This window comes from Bombina bombina, chromosome 4 (assembly GCF_027579735.1).
Source record: "Bombina bombina isolate aBomBom1 chromosome 4, aBomBom1.pri, whole genome shotgun sequence".
NCBI lineage: Eukaryota > Metazoa > Chordata > Amphibia > Anura > Bombinatoridae > Bombina > Bombina bombina.
Genome location: NC_069502.1, coordinates 337,467,862 through 337,487,315, shown reverse-complemented (window position 1 = coordinate 337,487,315; position 19,454 = coordinate 337,467,862). Strand labels below are relative to the sequence as shown.

Sequence of the window (19,454 nt, the reverse complement as noted above, 5' to 3'; positions counted from 1 at the left end):
CGAGGGGAGAGTTATGCCGACTAACTCGCCTCACGTGTCAGTACCTGCATCTCCCGCTCAGGAGGTGCGTGATATTGTAGCGCCGAGTACATCTGGGCGGCCATTACAAATCACATTACAAGATATGGCTACTGTTATGACTGAAGTTTTGGCTAAACTACCAGAACTAAGAGGTAAACGTGATCACTCTGGGGTGAGAACAGAGTGCGCTGATAATGCAAGGGCCATGTCTGATACTGCGTCACAGTTTGCAGAACGTGAAGACGGAGAGCTTCATTCTGTGGGTGACGGTTCTGATCCAAATAAACTGGACTCAGACATTTCAAATTTTAAATTTAAGCTTGAGAACCTCCGTGTGTTACTAGGGGAGGTATTAGCGGCTCTGAATGATTGTAACACTGTTGCAATCCCAGAGAAAATGTGTAGGTTGGATAAATATTTTGCGGTACCGACGAGTACTGACGTTTTTCCTATACCTAAGAGACTTACTGACATTGTTACTAAGGAGTGGGATAGACCCGGTGTGCCTTTCTCACCCCCTCCTATATTCAGAAAGATGTTTCCAATAGACGCCGCCACACGGGACTTATGGCAAATGGTCCCTAAGGTGGAGGGAGCAGTTTCTACTTTAGCTAAGCGTACCACTATCCCAGTGGAGGATAGCTGTGCTTTTTCAGATCCAATGGATAAAAAATTAGAGGGTTACCTTAAGAAAATGTTTGTTCAACAAGGGTTTATATTGCAACCTCTTGCATGTATTGCGCCTGTCACGGCTGCAGCAGCATTTTGGTTTGAGTCTCTGGAAGAGACACTTCAATCATCCACACTAGATGACATCACACACAAACTTAAATTCCTTAAGTTAGCTAATTCATTTATTTCAGATGCCGTAGTACATTTAACTAAACTTGCGGCTAAAAATTCAGGATTCGCCATTCAGGCACGCAGAGCTCTGTGGCTGAAATCCTGGTCAGCTGATGTTACGTCTAAATCTAAATTGCTTAATATTCCTTTCAAAGGGCAGACCTTATTCGGGCCCGGCTTGAAAGAGATTATTGCTGACATTACAGGAGGTAAAGGTCATGCCCTGCCTCAGGACAAGGCCAAAGCCAAGGCTAGACAGTCCAATTTTCGTTCCTTTCGTAATTTCAAAGCAGGAGCAGCATCAACTTCCTCTGCACCAAAACAGGAAGGAGCTGTTGCTCGCTACAGACAAGGCTGGAAACCTAACCAGTCCTGGAACAGGGGCAAACAGGCCAGAAAACCTGCTGCTGCCCCTAAGACAGCATGAATTGAGGGCCCCCGATCCGGGACCGGATCTAGTGGGGGGTAGACTTTCCCTCTTCGCCCAGACTTGGGCAAGAGATGTTCAGGATCCCTGGGCGTTAGAGATCATATCTCAGGGATACCTTCTGGACTTCAAATCCTCTCCCCCAAGAGGGAGATTTCATCTGTCAAGGTTGTCAACAAACCTAACAAAGAAGGAAGCGTTTCTACGCCGCGTACAAGATCTTTTATTAATGGGAGTGATCCATCCAGTTCCGCGGTTGGAACTAGGACAAGGGTTTTACTCAAATCTGTTTGTAGTTCCCAAAAAAGAGGGAACCTTCAGGCCAATCTTGGATTTAAAGATCCTAAACAAATTCCTAAGAGTTCCATCGTTCAAGATGGAAACTATTCGAACATTTTTGCCCATGATCCAAGAGGGTCAGTACATGACCACAGTGGATTTAAAGGATGCTTACCTTCACATACCGATTCACAAAAGCCATTACCGGTATCTAAGGTTTGCCTTTTTGACAGGCATTACCAGTTTGTAGCTCTTCCATTCGGACTGGCTACGGCTCCAAGAATCTTCACAAAGGTTCTGGGCACTCTTCTGGCGGTACTAAGACCGCGAGGAATTTCAGTAGCTCCGTACTTAGACGACATACTGATACAAGCTTCAAGCCTTCAAACTGCCAAATCTCATACAGAGATAGTACTGGCATTTCTAAGGTCGCATGGATGGAAAGTGAACGAAAAGAGAAGTTCTCTCTTTCCACTCACAAGAGTTCCCTTCCTGGGGACTCTGATAGATTCTGTACAAATGAAGATTTACCTAACAGAGGACAGGTTAACAAAACTTCAAAGTGCATGCCGTGTCCTTCATTCTATTCAACACCCATCAGTAGCTCAATGCATGGAGGTAATCGGACTAATGGTAGCAGCAATGGACATAGTTCCTTTTGCACGCCTATATCTCAGACCACTGCAACTGTGCATGCTAAGTCAGTGGAATGGGGATTACTCAGATTTGTCCCCCACTCTAAATCTGAATCAAGAGACCAGAAATTCTCTTCTATGGTGGCTTTATCGGCCACATCTGGCCAGGGGAATGCCATTCAGCAGGCCAGACTGGTCAATTGTAACAACAGACGCCAGCCTACTAGGTTGGGGCGCTGTCTGGAATTCTCTGAAGGCTCAGGGACTATGGAATCAGGAGGAGAGTCTTCTTCCAATAAACATTCTGGAATTGAGAGCAGTCCTCAATGCTCTTCTGGCTTGACCCCAGTTAACAACTCGGGGGTTCATCAGGTTCCGGTCGGACAACATCACGACTGTAGCTTATATCAACCATCAGGGAGGGACAAGAAGCTCCCTAGCAATGATGGAAGTATCGAAGATAATTCGCTGGGCAGAGTCTCACTCTTGCCACCTGTCTGCAATCCACATCCCGGGAGTGGAGAACTGGGAGGCGGATTTCTTAAGTCGTCAGACTTTTCATCCGGGGGAGTGGGAACTTCATCCAGAGGTCTTTGCCCAAATACTTCGACGTTGGGGCAAACCAGAGATAGATCTCATGGCGTCTCGACAGAACGCCAAGCTTCCGCGCTACGGGTCCAGATCCAGGGATCCGGGAGCGGTCCTGATAGATGCCTTGACAGCACCATGGACCTTCAGGATGGCTTATGTGTTTCCACCTTTCCCGATGCTTCCTCGATTGATTGCCAGAATCAAACAGGAGAAAGCATCAGTGATTCTAATAGCGCCTGCATGGCCTCGCAGGACTTGGTATACAGATCTGGTGGACATGTCATTCTGTCCACCTTGGTCGTTACCTCTGAAACAGGACCTTCTGATTCAGGGTCCTTTCAAACATCAAAATCTAACTTCTCTGAAGCTGACTGCTTGGAAATTGAACGCTTGATCTTATCAAAGCGTGGTTTTTCTGAGTCAGTTATTGATACCTTAATACAGGCTAGGAAGCCTGTTACCAGAAAGATTTACCATAAAATATGGCGTAAATACCTATATTGGTGCGAATCCAAAGGTTACTCTTGGAGTAAGGTTAGGATTCCTAGGATATTGTCTTTTCTACAAGAAGGTTTAGAAAAGGGGTTATCCGCTAGTTCCTTAAAGGGACAGATCTCAGCTCTGTCCATTCTGTTACACAAGCGTCTGTCAGAAGTTCCAGACGTTCAGGCTTTTTGTCAGGCTTTGGCCAGGATTAAACCTGTGTTTAAAGCTGTGGCTCCACCATGGAGTTTAAACCTTGTTCTTAACGTCTTTACAGGGTGTTCCGTTTGAACCCCTTCATTCCATTGTTATAAAGTTGTTATCTTGGAAAGTTCTATTTTTAATGGCTATTTCCTCGGCTCGAAGAGTCTCTGAGTTATCAGCCTTACATTGTGATTCTCCTTATTTGATTTTTCACTCGGATAAGGTAGTTCTGCGTACTAAACCTGGGTTCTTACCTAAGGTAGTCACTAACAGGAATATCAATCAGGAGATTGTTGTTCCATCCTTGTGCCCAAATCCTTCTTCGAGGAAGGAACGTCTTTTGCACAATCTGGATGTAGTTCGTGCCCTTAAATTTTATTTACAGGCAACTAAAGATTTTCGACAAACGTCTTCCCTGTTTGTCGTTTACTCTGGTCAGAGGAGAGGTCAAAAAGCTTCTGCTACCTCTCTCTCTTTTTGGCTTCGTAGCATAATTCGTTTAGCTTATGAGACTGCTGGACAGCAGCCTCCTGAAAGAATTACAGCTCATTCCACTAGAGCTGTGGCTTCCACTTGGGCCTTTAAGAATGAGGCCTCTGTTGAACAGATTTGCAAGGCTGCAACTTGGTCTTCGCTTCATACTTTTTCCAAATTTTACAGATTTGACACTTTTGCTTCCTCGGAGGCTATTTTTGGGAGAAAGGCTCTTCAGGCAGTGGTTCCTTCTGTATAAAGAGCCTGCCTATCCCTCCCGTCATCCGTGTACTTTTGCTTTGGTATTGGTATCCCACAAGTAATGATGACCCGTGGACTGATCACACTTAACAGAAGAAAACATAATTTATGCTTACCTGATAAATTCCTTTCTTCTGTAGTGTGATCAGTCCACGGCCCGCCCTGTTTTTTAAGGCAGGTAAATATTTTTTAAATTATACTCCAGTCACCACTACACCCTTGGCTTCTCCTTTCTCGTTGGTCCTTGGTCGAATGACTGGAGGTGACGTAGAGGGGAGGAGCTATATAGCAGCTCTGCTGGGTGAATCCTCTTGCACTTCCTGTAGGGGAGCAGATAATATCCCACAAGTAATGATGACCCGTGGACTGATCACACTACAGAAGAAAGGAATTTATCAGGTAAGCATAAATTATGTTTTTTTTTTAAAAAAAACTTTTGCATCAGTCTTCTAGTGTTATTTAATTTTAGTTGCCAGGCCAGCCTGCCACTAGTGCCAGCCTGTGTGTCAGGCTCCCAGCATATACTGTGCCTACTTCCATCCTCAGTGCCACCACTCCTATCTGTTGTAACATTAGTGTAAAAATTTACTAGTGTAATCTAATTGAAGTTGCCTGCCTTCCAGCGTGTGTGCCAGGCCCACTTGCCAACTAGTGCAACCAATCATATTTGTTGTAACAGTAGTGTAAATATGTAAAATAAAAATATTTTGGACTGTGAAACATCAGTCTGCTATTGTAATCTTATTGCATTTGCCTGCTTGCCAGCGTGTGTGCCAGGCCCACTTGCCAAGTTAGTGGCACCACTCATATTTGTTGTTGTTGTTTGTTGTAACAGTAGTTTAAATATTTAAAAAATAAACATTTTTGTCTGTGAAACATCAGTCTGCTTTTTTGTGTCAGGCTCACAATGTATACTGTGCCCACTTGCCCAGTGCCACCACTCATATCTTGTTTAATAGTAGTGTAAGTGTACATTTAAAAAAAAAAAAATTTGGGGATTGTGAAACATCAGTCTGCTTTTTTGTGTCAGGCTCACAGCGTATACTGTGCCCACTTGCCCAGTGCCACCACTCATATTTTGTTTAATAGTAGTGTAAGTGTACATTTAAAAAAAAATGACAGGCAGAGGCAGGCCAACCCCCAGGTGCCGTCGTGGTCGTGGTGCTGTGATTCCCTTTGACCCTACAACTATGCACAATGTTCAGAGGCCACGTGCCATGAACGTGAAAAGTTCTGAGGAGGACCTAGTTGAATGGCTAACACAGGACACCCAATCTTCTACAGCTTCCGCTCCTAACCTTGACGCACCATCCACCTCCAGCTTAGCTTCGGGCACCTCTCAAGTAACCAGTGCCACTCGCCCGCCTGCCACCACCACCAACACTAGCACCACAGCCGCTTCACTTGATCTGTCAGAGGAGTTATTGACACATCATTTGGAAGAAATGAGTGATGCGCAACCATCATTGACAGAGGATGTAGATAACAGTATATGTCTCAGTCAGGCAGCATTACAGACATGGACGTACGGTGTGATGATGATGATGATGATGTTGTACCCGCTGCTGCTTCCTTTGTTGATTTGTCAGATACACGTGAAGCGGTTGATGATGATGCGTCCGTGGATGTCACGTGGGTGCCCGCTAGAGGAGAAGAAGAAGAGGGGAAAGTTCAGCTGGGGAGACAGAGAGGAGGAGGAGACGAGTTGGAAGCAGGGGGAGGTCGTCGCAAGGAGCTAGTGGCACAGTCAGACAGCATGCATCGGCACCCGGGGTCAGCCAGACAGCATGCCAATCAACGCATGCTGTTGCCACCACCAGAATGCCGTCATCGCAGAGCTCAGCAGTGTGGCATTTTTTTTGTGTGTCTGCCTCTGACAACAGCGATGCCATTTGCAACCTGTGCCAAAAGAAACTGAGTCGTGGGAAGTCCAACACCCACCTAGGTACAACTGCTTTGCGAAGGCACATGGTCTCACATCACAAACGCCAATGGGATGAACACATGAGTAGAAGCAGCACACAAACTCAAAGCCGCCATCCTCCTCCTGGTCCAGCATCTTCAGCCACGTCAACCACTGCTGTCCTTCTTGCCCCCTCTCAACCATCCGCCACTCAGTCTCTCTTAAGTAGCAGTTCCTGGTCATCTGCCCACAGTCAGGTGTCTGTCAAGGACATGTTTGAGTGTAAGAAGCCAATTTCCCAAAGTCACCCCCTTGCCCGGCGTCTGACAGCTGGCTTGTCTGAACTCTTAGCCCGCCAGCTTTTACCATACAAGCTGGTGGAGTCTGAGGCGTTCAAAAAATTTGTAACTATTGGGACACCGCAGTGGAAGGTACCCGGCTGAAATTTCTTTTCACAAAAGGCAATCCCCAACCTGTACTCGATTGTGCGAAAGGAAGTAATGGCATGTCTGGCACACAGCATTGGGGCAAGGGTCCATCTGACCACTGATAGCTGGTCTGCAAAGCATGGTCAGGGCAGGTATATCACCTACACTGCGCATTGGGTAAACCTGCTGACGGCTGACAAGCATGGAATGCGTGTCTCTGCAGAGGAGTTGGTGACACCGCCACGACTTGCAGGCAGGCCTGCTGCTACCTCCTCTACTCCTCTTACTCCATCCTCTTCCATAACCTCTTCCTCGGCTGAGTCCTCTTCTGCTGCTGCGTCTTGCTCCACATCAACGGCACCCCCCCAGCTCCCCAGGTACTATTCAACATCCCGGATATGGCAGTGTCACGCCGTCTTGGGGTTGACTTGCCTGAAAGCCGAGAGTCACACAGCACCAGCACTCCTGTCCGCCCTGAACGCACAGGTGGATCTGTGGCTGACTCCACACCAACTGGAGATTGGCAAAGTTGTTTCTGACAATGGAAGTAATTTGGTGGCGGCATTGAAATTTGGCAAGTTGACACATGTGCCGTGCATGGCACATGTGTGTAATTTGATTGTACAACGCTTTGTGTATAAGTACCCAGGCTTACAGGACGTCCTGAAGCAGGCCAGGAAGGTGTGTGGCCATTTCAGGCATTCCTACACGGCCATGGCGCACTTGTCAGATATCCAGCGGCGAAACAACCTGCCAGTGAGGCACTTGATTTGCGACAGCCCGACACGTTGGAATTCAACGCTCCTAATGTTCGACCACCTGCTACAACAAGAAAAAGCTGTTAACGAGTATTTGTATGACCGGGGTGCTAGGACAGCCTCTGGGGAGCTGGGGATTTTTTTGCCACGTTACTGGACGCTCATGCGCAATGCCTGTAGGCTTATACGTCCTTTTGAGGAGGTGAAAAACCTAGTCAGTCGCACCGAAGGCACCATCAGTGACATCATACCATTTGTTTTCTTCCTGGAGCATGCCCTGCGAAGAGTGCTGGATCAGGCCGTAGATGAGCGTGAAGAGTAAGAGGAAGAGTTGTGGTCTCCATCACCACCAGAAACAGCCTTATCAGCATCGCTTGCTGGACCAGCGGCAACGCAGGAAGAGGATTGTGAGGAAGAGGAGTCAGAGGAGGAATGTGGCTTTGAGGAGGAGGAGGAAGACCAAGCACAACAGGCATCCCAGGGTGCTTGTTGTTGTCACCTATCTGGTACCTGTGCTGTTGTACGTGGCTGGGGGGAAGAAGATACCTTCAGTGAGATCAGTGAGGACGATGAACGGGACATGATTAGCTCGACATCCAACCTTGTGCAAATGGGGTCTTTCATGCTGTCGTGCCTGTTGAGGGACCCTCGTATAAAAAAGCTGAAGGAGAACGACCTGTACTGGGTGTCCACGCTACTAGACCCCCGGTATAAGCATAAAGTGACTGAAATGTTACCGAATTCCCGCAAGTCGGAAAGGATGGAGCAGTTCAAAAATAAAATTAAAAAGTATGCTTTACACAGCGTATAAGGGTGATGTCACAGCACAACGGGAATCTAACAGGGGAAGAGATGAAAGTAATCCTCCTCCTCCCACGACCACGCCGGCAAGGACAAGACGCTTTCCAGACGTGTTGTTGATGGAGAACATGCGGACCTTTTTAACTCCTATGCAAAGCCACAGCCCTTCGGGATCCAGCCTCAGAGAAAGACTCAACCGACAGGTAGCAGACTACCTCGCATTAACTGCGGATCTCGACACTGAGGAGCGATGGACCCCTTGACTACTGGGTGTGCAGGCTTGACCTGTGGCCTGAGCTATCCCAATTTGCAATCGAACTTCTGGCCTGCCCCGCTTCAAGTGTCCTGTCAGAAAGGACCTTCAGTGCAGCAGGAGGTATTGTCACTGAGAAGAGAAGTCGCCTAGGTCAAAAAAGTCTTGATTATCTCACCTTTATTAAAATGAATGGGGTAGGGATCCCGAAGGGACTGACATTGTGCGATACATTAGAGTAAAAAAGGCCTGATGAGATGAGCTGCCTTGGGCTACAAATGGTACACACGCTGCTGTATTTTATCTTCGAATGCCGGATGACTTGCGTGACTTATCAGCCAACAACTAGGGTTCAAGCCGCAATGTTTTAGGGCACTTTCTAACTGTCAAACAAACATCAATTTTTCTGGCCGCTGCTATAGCAGCGGCTTCAACAATACCTAATTTTTCAGGCATTTGTACATGCCTAATTTTTCTGGCCTCTGGTGCTGCACTGTGGCTACAAAACCCAAACAAAAAAAAAGGCACATAACAGTGATTAAACTGTTAAGAATAGTACTACTTAACACACCACTCATATCTGGTGGAACAGTAGATTGCACACGCAGTGCCCCAAATTTGAAGTAGGAGGACCAACCAAGCATCTTTTTCCATCTCCCGGTTCCTAAAAATTATCTCCGGGTTCCTAAAATTGCTGCCATACCTGTACTCGATTGTGCAAAAGGAAGTCATGGCATATGGGGTCTTTCATGCTGTCGTGCCTGTTGAGGGTCGGGGACCCTCGTATAAAAAGGCTGAAGGAGAACGACCTGTACTGGGTGTCCAAGCATCTTTTTCCATCTCCCGGTTCCTAAACATTATCTCTGGGTTCCTAAAATTGATGCCATACCTGTACTCTATTGTGCAAAAGGATGGCATATGTGGTATTTCATGCTGTTGTGCCTGTTGAGGGTCGGGGACACTCGTATAAAAAGGCTGAAGAAGAACGACCTGTACTTGGTGTCCAAGCATCTTTTTCCATCTCCCGGTTCCTAAAAATTATCTCCGGGTTCCTAAAATAATGCCATACCTGTACTCTATTGTGCAAAAGGATGGCATATGTGGTATTTCATGCTGTTGTGCCTGTTGAGCGTCTGGGACACTCGTATAAAAAGGCTGAAGGAGAACAACCTGTACTGGGTGTCCAAGCATGTTTTTCAATTTCCCGGTTCCTAAAAATTATCTCCGGGTTCCTAAAATCGATGCCATACCTGTACTCTATTGTGCAAAAGGATGTCATATGTGGTATTTCATGCTGTTGTGCCTGTTGAGGGTCGGGGACACTCGTATAAAAAAAGCTGATGGAGAACGACCTGTACTGGGTGTCCAAGCATGTTTTTTCAATTTCCCAGTTCCTAAAAATGATCTCCGGGTTCCTAAAATCGATGCCATACCTGTACTCTATTGTGCAAAAGGATGGCATATGTGGTGTTTCATGCTGTTGTGCCTGTTGTGGGTCGGGGACACCTGTATAAAAAGGCTGAAGGAGAACGACCTGTACTGGGTGTCCAAGCATCTCTTTCCATCTCCCGGTTCCTAAAAATTATCTTCGGGTTTCTAAAATCGATGCCATACCTGTACTCTATTGTGCAAAAGGATGGCATATGTGGTATTTCATGCTGTTGTGCCTGTTGAGGGTCGGGGACCCTCGTATAAAAAGGCTGAAGGAGAACGACCTGTACTAGGTGTCCAAGCATCCTTTTCCATCTCCCGGTTCCTAAAAATTATCTCCGGGTTCCTAAAATCGATGCCATACCTGTACTCTATTGTGCAAAAGGATGGCATATGTGGTATTTCATGCTTTTGTGCCTGTTGAGGGTCGGGGACACTCGTATACAAAGGCTGAAGGAGAACGACCTGTACTGGGTGTCCAAGCATGTTTTTTCAATTTCCCGGTTCCTAAAAATGATCTCCGGGTTCCTAAAATCGATGCCATACCTGTACTCTATTGTGCAAAAGGATGGCATATGTGGTGTTTCATGCTGTTGTGCCTGTTGAGGGTCGGGGACACCCGTATAAAAAGGCTGAAGGAGAACGACCTGTACTGGGTGTGCAAGCATCTTTTTCCATCTCCCGGTTCCTAAAAATTATCTCCGGGTTCCTAAAATCGATGCCATACCTGTACTCTATTGTACAAAAGGATGGCATATGTGGTATTTCATGCTGTTGTGCCTGTTGAGGGTCGGGGACCCTCGTATAAAAAGGCTGAAGGAGAACGACCTGTACTGGGTGTCCAAGCATGTTTTTCCATCTCCCGGTTCCTAAAAATTATCTCCGGGTTTCTAATATCGATGCCATACCTGTACTCTATTGTGCAAAAGGATGGCATATGTGGTATTTCATGCTGTTGTGCCTGTTGAGGGTCGGGGACCCTGGTATAAAAAGGCTGAAGGAGAACGACCTGTACTGGGTGTCCAAGCATCTTTTTCCATCTCCCGGTTCCTAAAAATTATTTCCGGGTTTCTAAAATCCATGCCATACCTGTACTCTATTGTGCAAAAGGATGGCATATGTGGTATTTCATGCTGTTGTGCCTGTTGAGGGTCTGGGACCCTCGTATAAAAAGGCTGAAGGAGAACGACCTGTACTGGTTGTTCAAGCATGTTTTTTCAATTTCCCGGTTCCTAAAAATTATCTCCGGGTTCCTAAAATCGATGCCATACCTGTACTCTATTGTGCAAAAGGATGGCATATGTGGTATTTCATGCTGTTGTGCCTGTTGAGGGTTGGGGACACTTGTATAAAAAGGCTGAAGGAGAATGACCTGTACTGGGTGTCCAAACATCTTTTTCCATCTCCCGGATGTAGCGGTACTCCACTAGGGGTTCTCCCTTCCTCTGTCCAAACCCAGGGGTGGCCACCGGATAGTGGGACCAGAGCTATAGTTGCTGAGACCGGGTCAAGCCAGCGGGTGTATCTCCCCCAGCTGGGCTGGTCTCAGTGGACTCCCAGTCAGGTAGCGTCCTCTCTGCCCTGCAACTCTTTCTTGGCGGGTATCGTCCCCTCTGCCTGTCTGCTTCTAGGCAGGAATAAATCCCCCTGCCAGGCTGCTTCTTGGCAGGAATAGATCCCTCTGCCTCCAAATAGTGGGACCAGGGCTATCGTGGCTGAGACCGGGGTCAAGCCAGCGGCTGTATCTCCCCCAGCTGTGCTGGTCTCAGTGGGCTCCCAGGCAGGTAGCGTCCCCTCTGCCTGTCTGCTTCTAGGCAGGAATAGATCCCTCTGCCTCAATGCACACTTCCAGCAGGTAGCATGCCCTCTGGTTTCTTATAGGCAGGAATCGATCCCTCTGCCTTGCTGCTCCTTTCAGAGGTGCTGCCAGAATGCAGGGTCAGAACCTCTGCAACTGGTATACCTGAAAAAATCAGACAGCACAAAAAGGCAATCCCGGACCCCAACCTGTACTCGATTGTGCGAAAGGAAGTAACCTTACCATGGGTCCAATCCCACATGTCTTATTGTTATACTCTGTCAGGGAAATTATATAACTATCAATCATATGTATCAAATATATATTGCATCTATTGATCTCTGTAATTCGTATCGATCAAATGTATATTGCATCTTTTGATCTATGTTATTCGTATCTATCAAATGTATATTGCATCTTTTTTCTACATGTAATTCGTATCTATCAAATGTATATTGCATCTTTTGATCTATGTAATTCGTATCTATCAAATGTATATTGCATCTTTTGATCTTCCTTGCGGCTCCTTTCAGGCAGGCCAGCTCTTTGCATACAGGCCCACAGACTCTGTAACAGATTTCTCTTGCAGGGAGAGGTGCATGTCTTATTGTCATACTCTGTCAGGGAAATTATATAACTATCAATCGTATCAATCAAATGTATATTGCATCTTTTGATCTATGTAATTCGTATCTATCAAATGTATATTGCATCTTTTGATCTATGTAATTCGTATCTATCAAATGTATATTGCATCTTTTGATCTGCCTTGCTGCTCCTTTCAGGCAGGCCAGCTCTTTGCATACAGGCCCACAGACTCTGTAACAGATCTCTCTTGCAGGGAGAGGTGCAGCCAGAATGCAGGGTCAGAACCTCTGCAACTGGTATACTTGATTGTGCGAAATGAAGTTACCTTACCATGGGTCACAGACCGCATGTCTTATTGTTATACTCTGTCAGGGAAATTATATAACTATCAATCGTATCAATCAAATATATATTGCATCTATTGATCTCTGTAATTCGTATCGATCAAATGTATATTGCATCTTTTGATCTATGTTATTCGTATCTATCAAATGTATATTGCATCTTTTCATCTATGTTATTCGTATCTATCAAATGTATATTGCATCTTTTGATCTATGTAATTCGTATCTATCAAATGTATATTGCATCTTTTAATCTATGTAATTCGTATCTATCAAATGTATATTGCATCTATTGATGTAATTCGTATCTATCAAATGTATATTGCATCTTTTGATCTATGTAATTCGTATCTATCAAATGTATATTGCATCTTTTGATCTATGTAATCTATGTATCTATCTATCTATCAAATCTATCGATCTCATGGTTGTGCAAATGGACTGTTTGCGGTTGTTTGCGGTGCGTTAAACGGGGAGTTTGGTCTGTCACTGTGAAGCGGGAGTAACCCTTACACTACCTGATCGATACAACATCATACCTGATGTTTTAAAGCACGTTATTCCAAACAATTTAGGAATGTTAGGTGATTTAGGCCCTTTATGGCTTAAAACCAGACTCTGCATCAACTATTTAATTTTCCATGGGAGTTTTGCCATGTATCCCCCTCCGGCATGCCACAGTCCAGGTGTTAGTCCCCTTGAAACAACTTTTCCATCACTATTGTGGCCAGAAAGAGTCCCTGTGGGTTTTAAAATTCGCCTGCCCATTGAAGTCAATGGTGGTTCGCCCGGTTCGCGGACATTTGCGGAAGTTCGTGTTCGTCGTTCGCGAACTTAAAATTTTAGGTTTGCGACATCACTACTATTGAACTTCTGAATAGTATTTGTTAAATCGAATGTTACATTCGAAATTTTGAATGTAACATTCGAATTTTCGAATTTGGACATTCGATCTAATTATGAACATTCAAAATCAAAAGTGATATTCGAAAACTGTAAATAATATTCGATTATAGAATATTTAAGAATATATGTTCTTATCAACATTCAATTATGTAAATTGAATCTCTACAATAATATTTGTTCTAACATTCAAATTTGAATATAAACACATTCGCCCCTTCTCTAGTACTAAGTACACTGTCAAAATAATCTATTCTTTGCTCAGATATTTGATTGATGTATTTACAAGTGCGATGCAGACAATTTCAACTGGACTTGGAGAAAAGCTATGACAATAATACTATCTGTAGTTATATAATTAGGATTTGGCATGTGGATTGTGAATACACATTCCATGTGCTTTATAACATGTTTTATACATTGTTTATTCCAGGAAGCAAGCACTTCTCTTGTGTTTGTTTGATACATTTTGTCTTCTCTCTTACAAATATTGTATCGTCCTTGTGTTGTACTTTTATCATTTGTACCCATAGACAGCGTTGCAGAATTTTTTCCTGAGAGCTGTTTATACAGCTATGCATGGTTCTGGCTGTGAAGGTAAGAAACCTACACTGCATTGATTATAATACTAAAAAAATGGCCCTGAATGTAACTGAAACAGGAGTTAGGAAGCAGCAGTCTTAAGACCGATGCTCCTTAACTCATATGCCTCCTCTAAAGGTGTCAGACATCAATCCGCCCGATCACATAAGATCGGGTTGATTGAAACCCACTGCTTGGCCGCAAATCTGCAGGTGGTGGCATTGCACAAACAGTTCACCAGAACTGCTTATGCAATGATAAATGCTGACATTGTATGCTGCTAAATTGCAGCTAAACCAGCTATTTCATATATACAAATAAACCTAAATGAGCAATTACCCATACACTTTATACTCTGCAGCTACTATAACAAGTAATTGGGAACACATTAAGGGAGATTCAATTTTGCAGTATAGTGTCTCATTAAGTAAACTAATTGGGGTCAATTTAACAGCATACGTTGTCTGCATTTAACATTGCACCATCAGTTCTTGCTTGTGCAATGCTGCCACCTGCAGATTCGCGGCCAATCGCCCGCTAGCGGGGGGTGTCAATCAACCCGATCGTATTGGATCGGGTTGATTTCCGGCGATGTATGTCTGCCACCTCAGAGCAGGTCGGACAGGTTATGGAGCAGTGGTCTTTTGCTTCATAACTTCTGTTTTCGGCGAGCATTTAGGCCTTTAGGCCATACGGAGCTTGATACATTGACCCCATTGACTTACCCAGTGTGATATACCTCTCCTTTGTGTAGAACCTCCCAAAAAGAAACCTACACCATGTTTTTGCCTTGACCTTGTTTTAGGAAGCTAATAGGAGCTGAAGCCTCCAACTTGCTATCCCATTCCCCATAATCTTTAGCCTGCACAGGTACTGTTTCAATAAGAGGCAAGTTTGATGTACTCTGTATTTTCAAAATGACTTTTGTGAATAAAATGTACTAACAATGTATGTATTCATTGTAAAAATATATTTATTTTTTTACATGTGATTATAGGATCTGGAACTCCTGCACTTACATTTGGAAGATGAGAGATTTTTTGATCTCTTTGGATATAGCGAGGAATCAGGGTCATGGCAATGTTTTATGTGCAACAATCCAGAAAAGGCAACTGGTAAGGAAGAAAGATCATTTTGAATGGCATACACATAGTAGTTATTATATATTATTACCTGTGATATCATCAATAAAATGCTCAATTTCTTTATAATTAGTTTTATTTGTTTTTTTCAGGATATCTTTCTCTCACTATTAGCTTTATGTTAATCTGTAGGAACAGCTAAAAAAAATGAAATTACTGTGTTCAAATGACTTCAAACTGCCTAAACTTTGAACTTTGAATTGGAAACTGCCTTCTGCGTTTTCTAATACATCAGAAACATTTGCTTTCCTTTGATGATTCTTTTTAGTGTATACAGTGTAATTTCAGACTTTGTATAACAAATTTCATCTATCTTCATGTAGCTATTTTCAGCAGCTTAATCTAACAAATGATGATCAATCTATATCTTCAAAAACAGTGGTTTCCTGGTTTTCTGGTATATCTCAAATCCCACTTTTAAACTATAAAACATTTTTTTCCCCTGAAAGTTTGTTTACAATTACAAATAATTTGTGATTTTACAATTGTTAAACATTGTCATTTACACAAAATCATGGGAAAGCACACCTGCACATGTAATGAATAATGTTTTTTTTAAGGAAACTTACAGGAACAGTCCAATACTTATTCTTCGTTATGTATTTTTACATACCAGACCAGAATCTTGCAACAGGTTCCACATATATAAGCTTTTAAGAAGTACATTACATTTTTAAATAATCATTGTTTGTTAGCAGCCACCAAGCTCCGCCCCAGCTTTCTTCTTGTCCAGTTACCTGTTTTCTTGTATGACAGTTTAGCAGGGCACGTTAAATATTTTTAGTTCACTATTTCAAATTGCACATGCACAAATCAGAGTGTGCGAGTAGGAAAACGTATTCAAAAGTCGTTTGTGATTGGAGACACTTAACATTCCAAAATATACACGCAATAGATGGGCGGAGCTTGGCGGTCATTTTTGGCTCCTAACAAATTATGAATATTTAAATGTTTCATATACGTCTTACAAGTTTATAGACTTGGGACCAGTTGCAGGATGCTTCTCTGGTATGTAACAATAAGTAATAAAAATGATATATTGGGTGTAGACTGTCCCTTTAAGGGAAATGACCATTCATTTGTGCATGCATATTTTGCAGTTTCAGCACCAAATCCTGATTACTTTTGTATCAATTTCAAAATGTTATTTTGACATATTATATGTGAAAGTTTTGTGGTCTTTTATAACTAATTTGACTAAATGTTATAATAGTCACACGAATATCTGAGATCTGGCTAGTTTTGGGTATTGGCTAGACCAGGTTGACTGACATCCCACGGGAACAGAATCACTCTAGTTGGCTTATATGACCCTAAAGAGATCATTTTTATACTTAACAGCACCTAGAACATTTTTTTTCATGCTAATAAAACCTGATATGTTAAAGCAAAACATTTTTATGCTGCCCTGTAGTTTACACATCTAGTCTAATTTAAAGCAGTTAGTACGGTTCTGCTTTATTTTTAGTAGTCAAAACAGAGCTAAGACTGAAACTTAGTGCTCCAAACTGTTATCAGAGCTTCTTAAATGGAGCCCATAACAAACACGGTCAGTGAAAATCATTTTCAGTGATAGTTTACTTGTGTACATGTTTAAAGGATGCTTTGTGTCCGGATAGATCAGGAGACAGAGTGCATCACTGTAATATTGAAGTTCACATGTCCAAATTACCCTCAAAATACCCATTTTTTATATTAGTCCTATATTAGATTTCATACAGAAATTACCTACAATAAGACTTAAAGTTCACGTTTCTTGGTGTGGTTTATATATAGAAAATGATTTATTCAAGTAAATTCTTAAGTATCTCTATATGTGATCTAAACCCACACCTTAAATCTATATTCCAAAAGACAATATAAAAATTAATCTTTCATTTATTATTATTATTATTATTATTATTAAACTATTAACAAACACATTATTAGACCATTAACTAAAACATAAAAACTGTTAAGGTTAATTCTTATAATTATATACATAAACTTTTTCATAAAACCTAAACTAATTAAACTGTTTAGTATATTACAATGCATGAATTAATTTATTTAATATCGGTGGTTTCATATTTTTTTTAATATACACTAAGGCCAACTTCATATTTGAGCTGTAAAACTTATAATTTTCAACTGTGCATAAATATTGCCAGGTATTAAAGGGACATGAAACCCATTTTTTTTCTTTCATGATATAGAAAGAGCATGCAATTTTAAACAACTTTCTAATTTACTTCTATTATCTAATGTGTTTTATTCTCTTGATATTCTTTGCTGAAAAGCATATCTAGATAGGCTCAGTAGCTGCTGATTGGTTGCTGCACTTAGAAGCCTTGTGTGATTGGCTCACCCATGTGCATTGTTTTTTCTTCAACTAAGGATATCTAAAAAATGAAGCAAAATAAATAATAGAAGTAAATTGGATTGTTGTTTAAATTTGTATTCTCTTTCTGAATCATGAAAGAAAAATGTTGGGTTTAGTGTCCCTTTAAGTGTAATGCTCCCTACATTTTCATCCAGCAATTTTTAATGGAAAATTAGCATTTCAGTGTATGTTGCTTAGAAACTCTTAACAATGGTTTTATGCTTTCATCTCGTACTTGTGATTGACTAAAAAGTCATGCACACAGATTTTTATATATATGTTTAATTTATTAATTCCCATCTATGTGATCTTACTATGTTTAGTTAATATATTTTGTGTTATTAACCTCTTAGATGTGCATGACAAGGTATCTTGGTTGTGCGCATCTCTCCTGCAATGCATATAACAAATACAGGTTTGTCATCCAGAGGGGTCCTCTGTCTGATCCGGATTCCTGGGAACCACTGCACTGCAAATTGGGAAAGGAGACTGCAGCTCCTTTCCCCATCAATGTCTCTTCTCTGAAGGCCCTGTGATGTCACCATCACCACCAACACCCATGGTGATGTCAAAAGGGGGCGGTGATAACTGTCAAAGCTTGCAGTGAGAGGCAAGCCAGAGGGCTTGAGAAGAGGGTTTTTGGAAAGCCTGTATCTCAGCCCACAGACCATTTACAAAGACATGAAATCTTATTTGAAATAAGGGGTGACATGCCCCTGTAAGTTACAAGTGATTGCTGTAAAAACAACTATTACCTGTGAAAATACTGTTTAACCTGTGGGAGATGGGGGCTCTAACAGAGACCCAATCTCCCTCCTGTTTTGGCTAGAGGGACAAGTGACCCTTCATTTGTAAGAAGGGAGCCTGCCCTATCACATAAGGGGTAAGTTGGCCCTGTAAGTTGAAAGTGATTTTCCTAAAAATGGAGAGTAACTGCAGCAGTGTTTAAAATGTTACCTATAAAATAAATATAAATCCTGAAATAGCTACAATGTAATTATTAATTACATTGTAGCTATCTTAGTGTTTATTTTACAGGTAAGTATTTAGTTTTAAATAGGATTCATTTATTAAAGTATAGTGTAGTGTTAGGTGTAATTGTAACTTAGGTTAGGATTTATTTTACAGGTTAATTTCTCTTTATTTTAACTAGGTAGCTATTAAATAGTTAATAACTATTTAATAGCTATTGTACCTAATTAAAATAAATTTAAAGTTGCCTGTAAAATAAAAATAAATCCTAAGATAGCTACAATATAATTATTATTTATTTTGTAGCTATATTAGGGTTTATTTTAAAGGTAAGTATTTAGTTTTAAATAGGATTAACTTAGTTAATAAAGATAAATATTATTTAGATGTACTTAATTAATATTTAAGTTAGGGGGGTGTTAGGGTTAGTGTTAGACTTGGGTTTAGGGGTTAATAATTTTATTACAGTGGCGGCGGTGTAGGGGGGGCAGGATAGGGGTTAATAACTTTATTATAAGTGGCGACGGTGTAGGGGGGGCAGATTAGGGGTTAATAAGTTTAAGATCGGTTGCGGCGGGGTCCGGGAGCGGCAGTTTAGGGGTTAAACTATTTATTTAGTTGCGGCGAGGTCCGGGATCCGCAGGATAGGGGTTAATAACTTTATTATAGGTGGCGACGGTGTAGGGTGGGCAGATTAGGGGTTAATAAGTTTAAGATAGGTTGCGGGGGGGTCCGGGAGCGGCGGTTTAGGGGTTAAACTATTTATTTAGGTGCGGCGAAGTACGGGATCGGCAGGATAGGGGTTAATAACTTAATTCTAGATGGCGGCGGTATAGGGGTGGCAGGATAGGGGTTACTAGGTATAATGTAGGTGGCGGCGGTGTCCGGGAGCGGCGGTTTAGGGGTTAATACATTTATAAGAGTTGCGGCGGGGTCTAGGAGCAGCGGTTTAGGGGTTAATAACTTTATTC

At 42.5% G+C, this 19,454-nt stretch overlaps 1 protein-coding gene across 1 annotated transcript in view; it reads left to right on the top strand.

Annotated features, from left to right (window-relative positions):
- VEPH1 (ventricular zone expressed PH domain containing 1) overlaps window positions 1–19,454 on the top strand; it is a 971,752-nt gene that overhangs the window by 841,406 nt on the left and 110,892 nt on the right. The window contains exon 17 of the mRNA XM_053711791.1: window positions 15,005–15,122. Within this exon, the coding sequence (XP_053567766.1) occupies window positions 15,005–15,122 (118 nt within the window). The remainder of the gene's footprint in view (window positions 1–15,004; window positions 15,123–19,454) is intronic.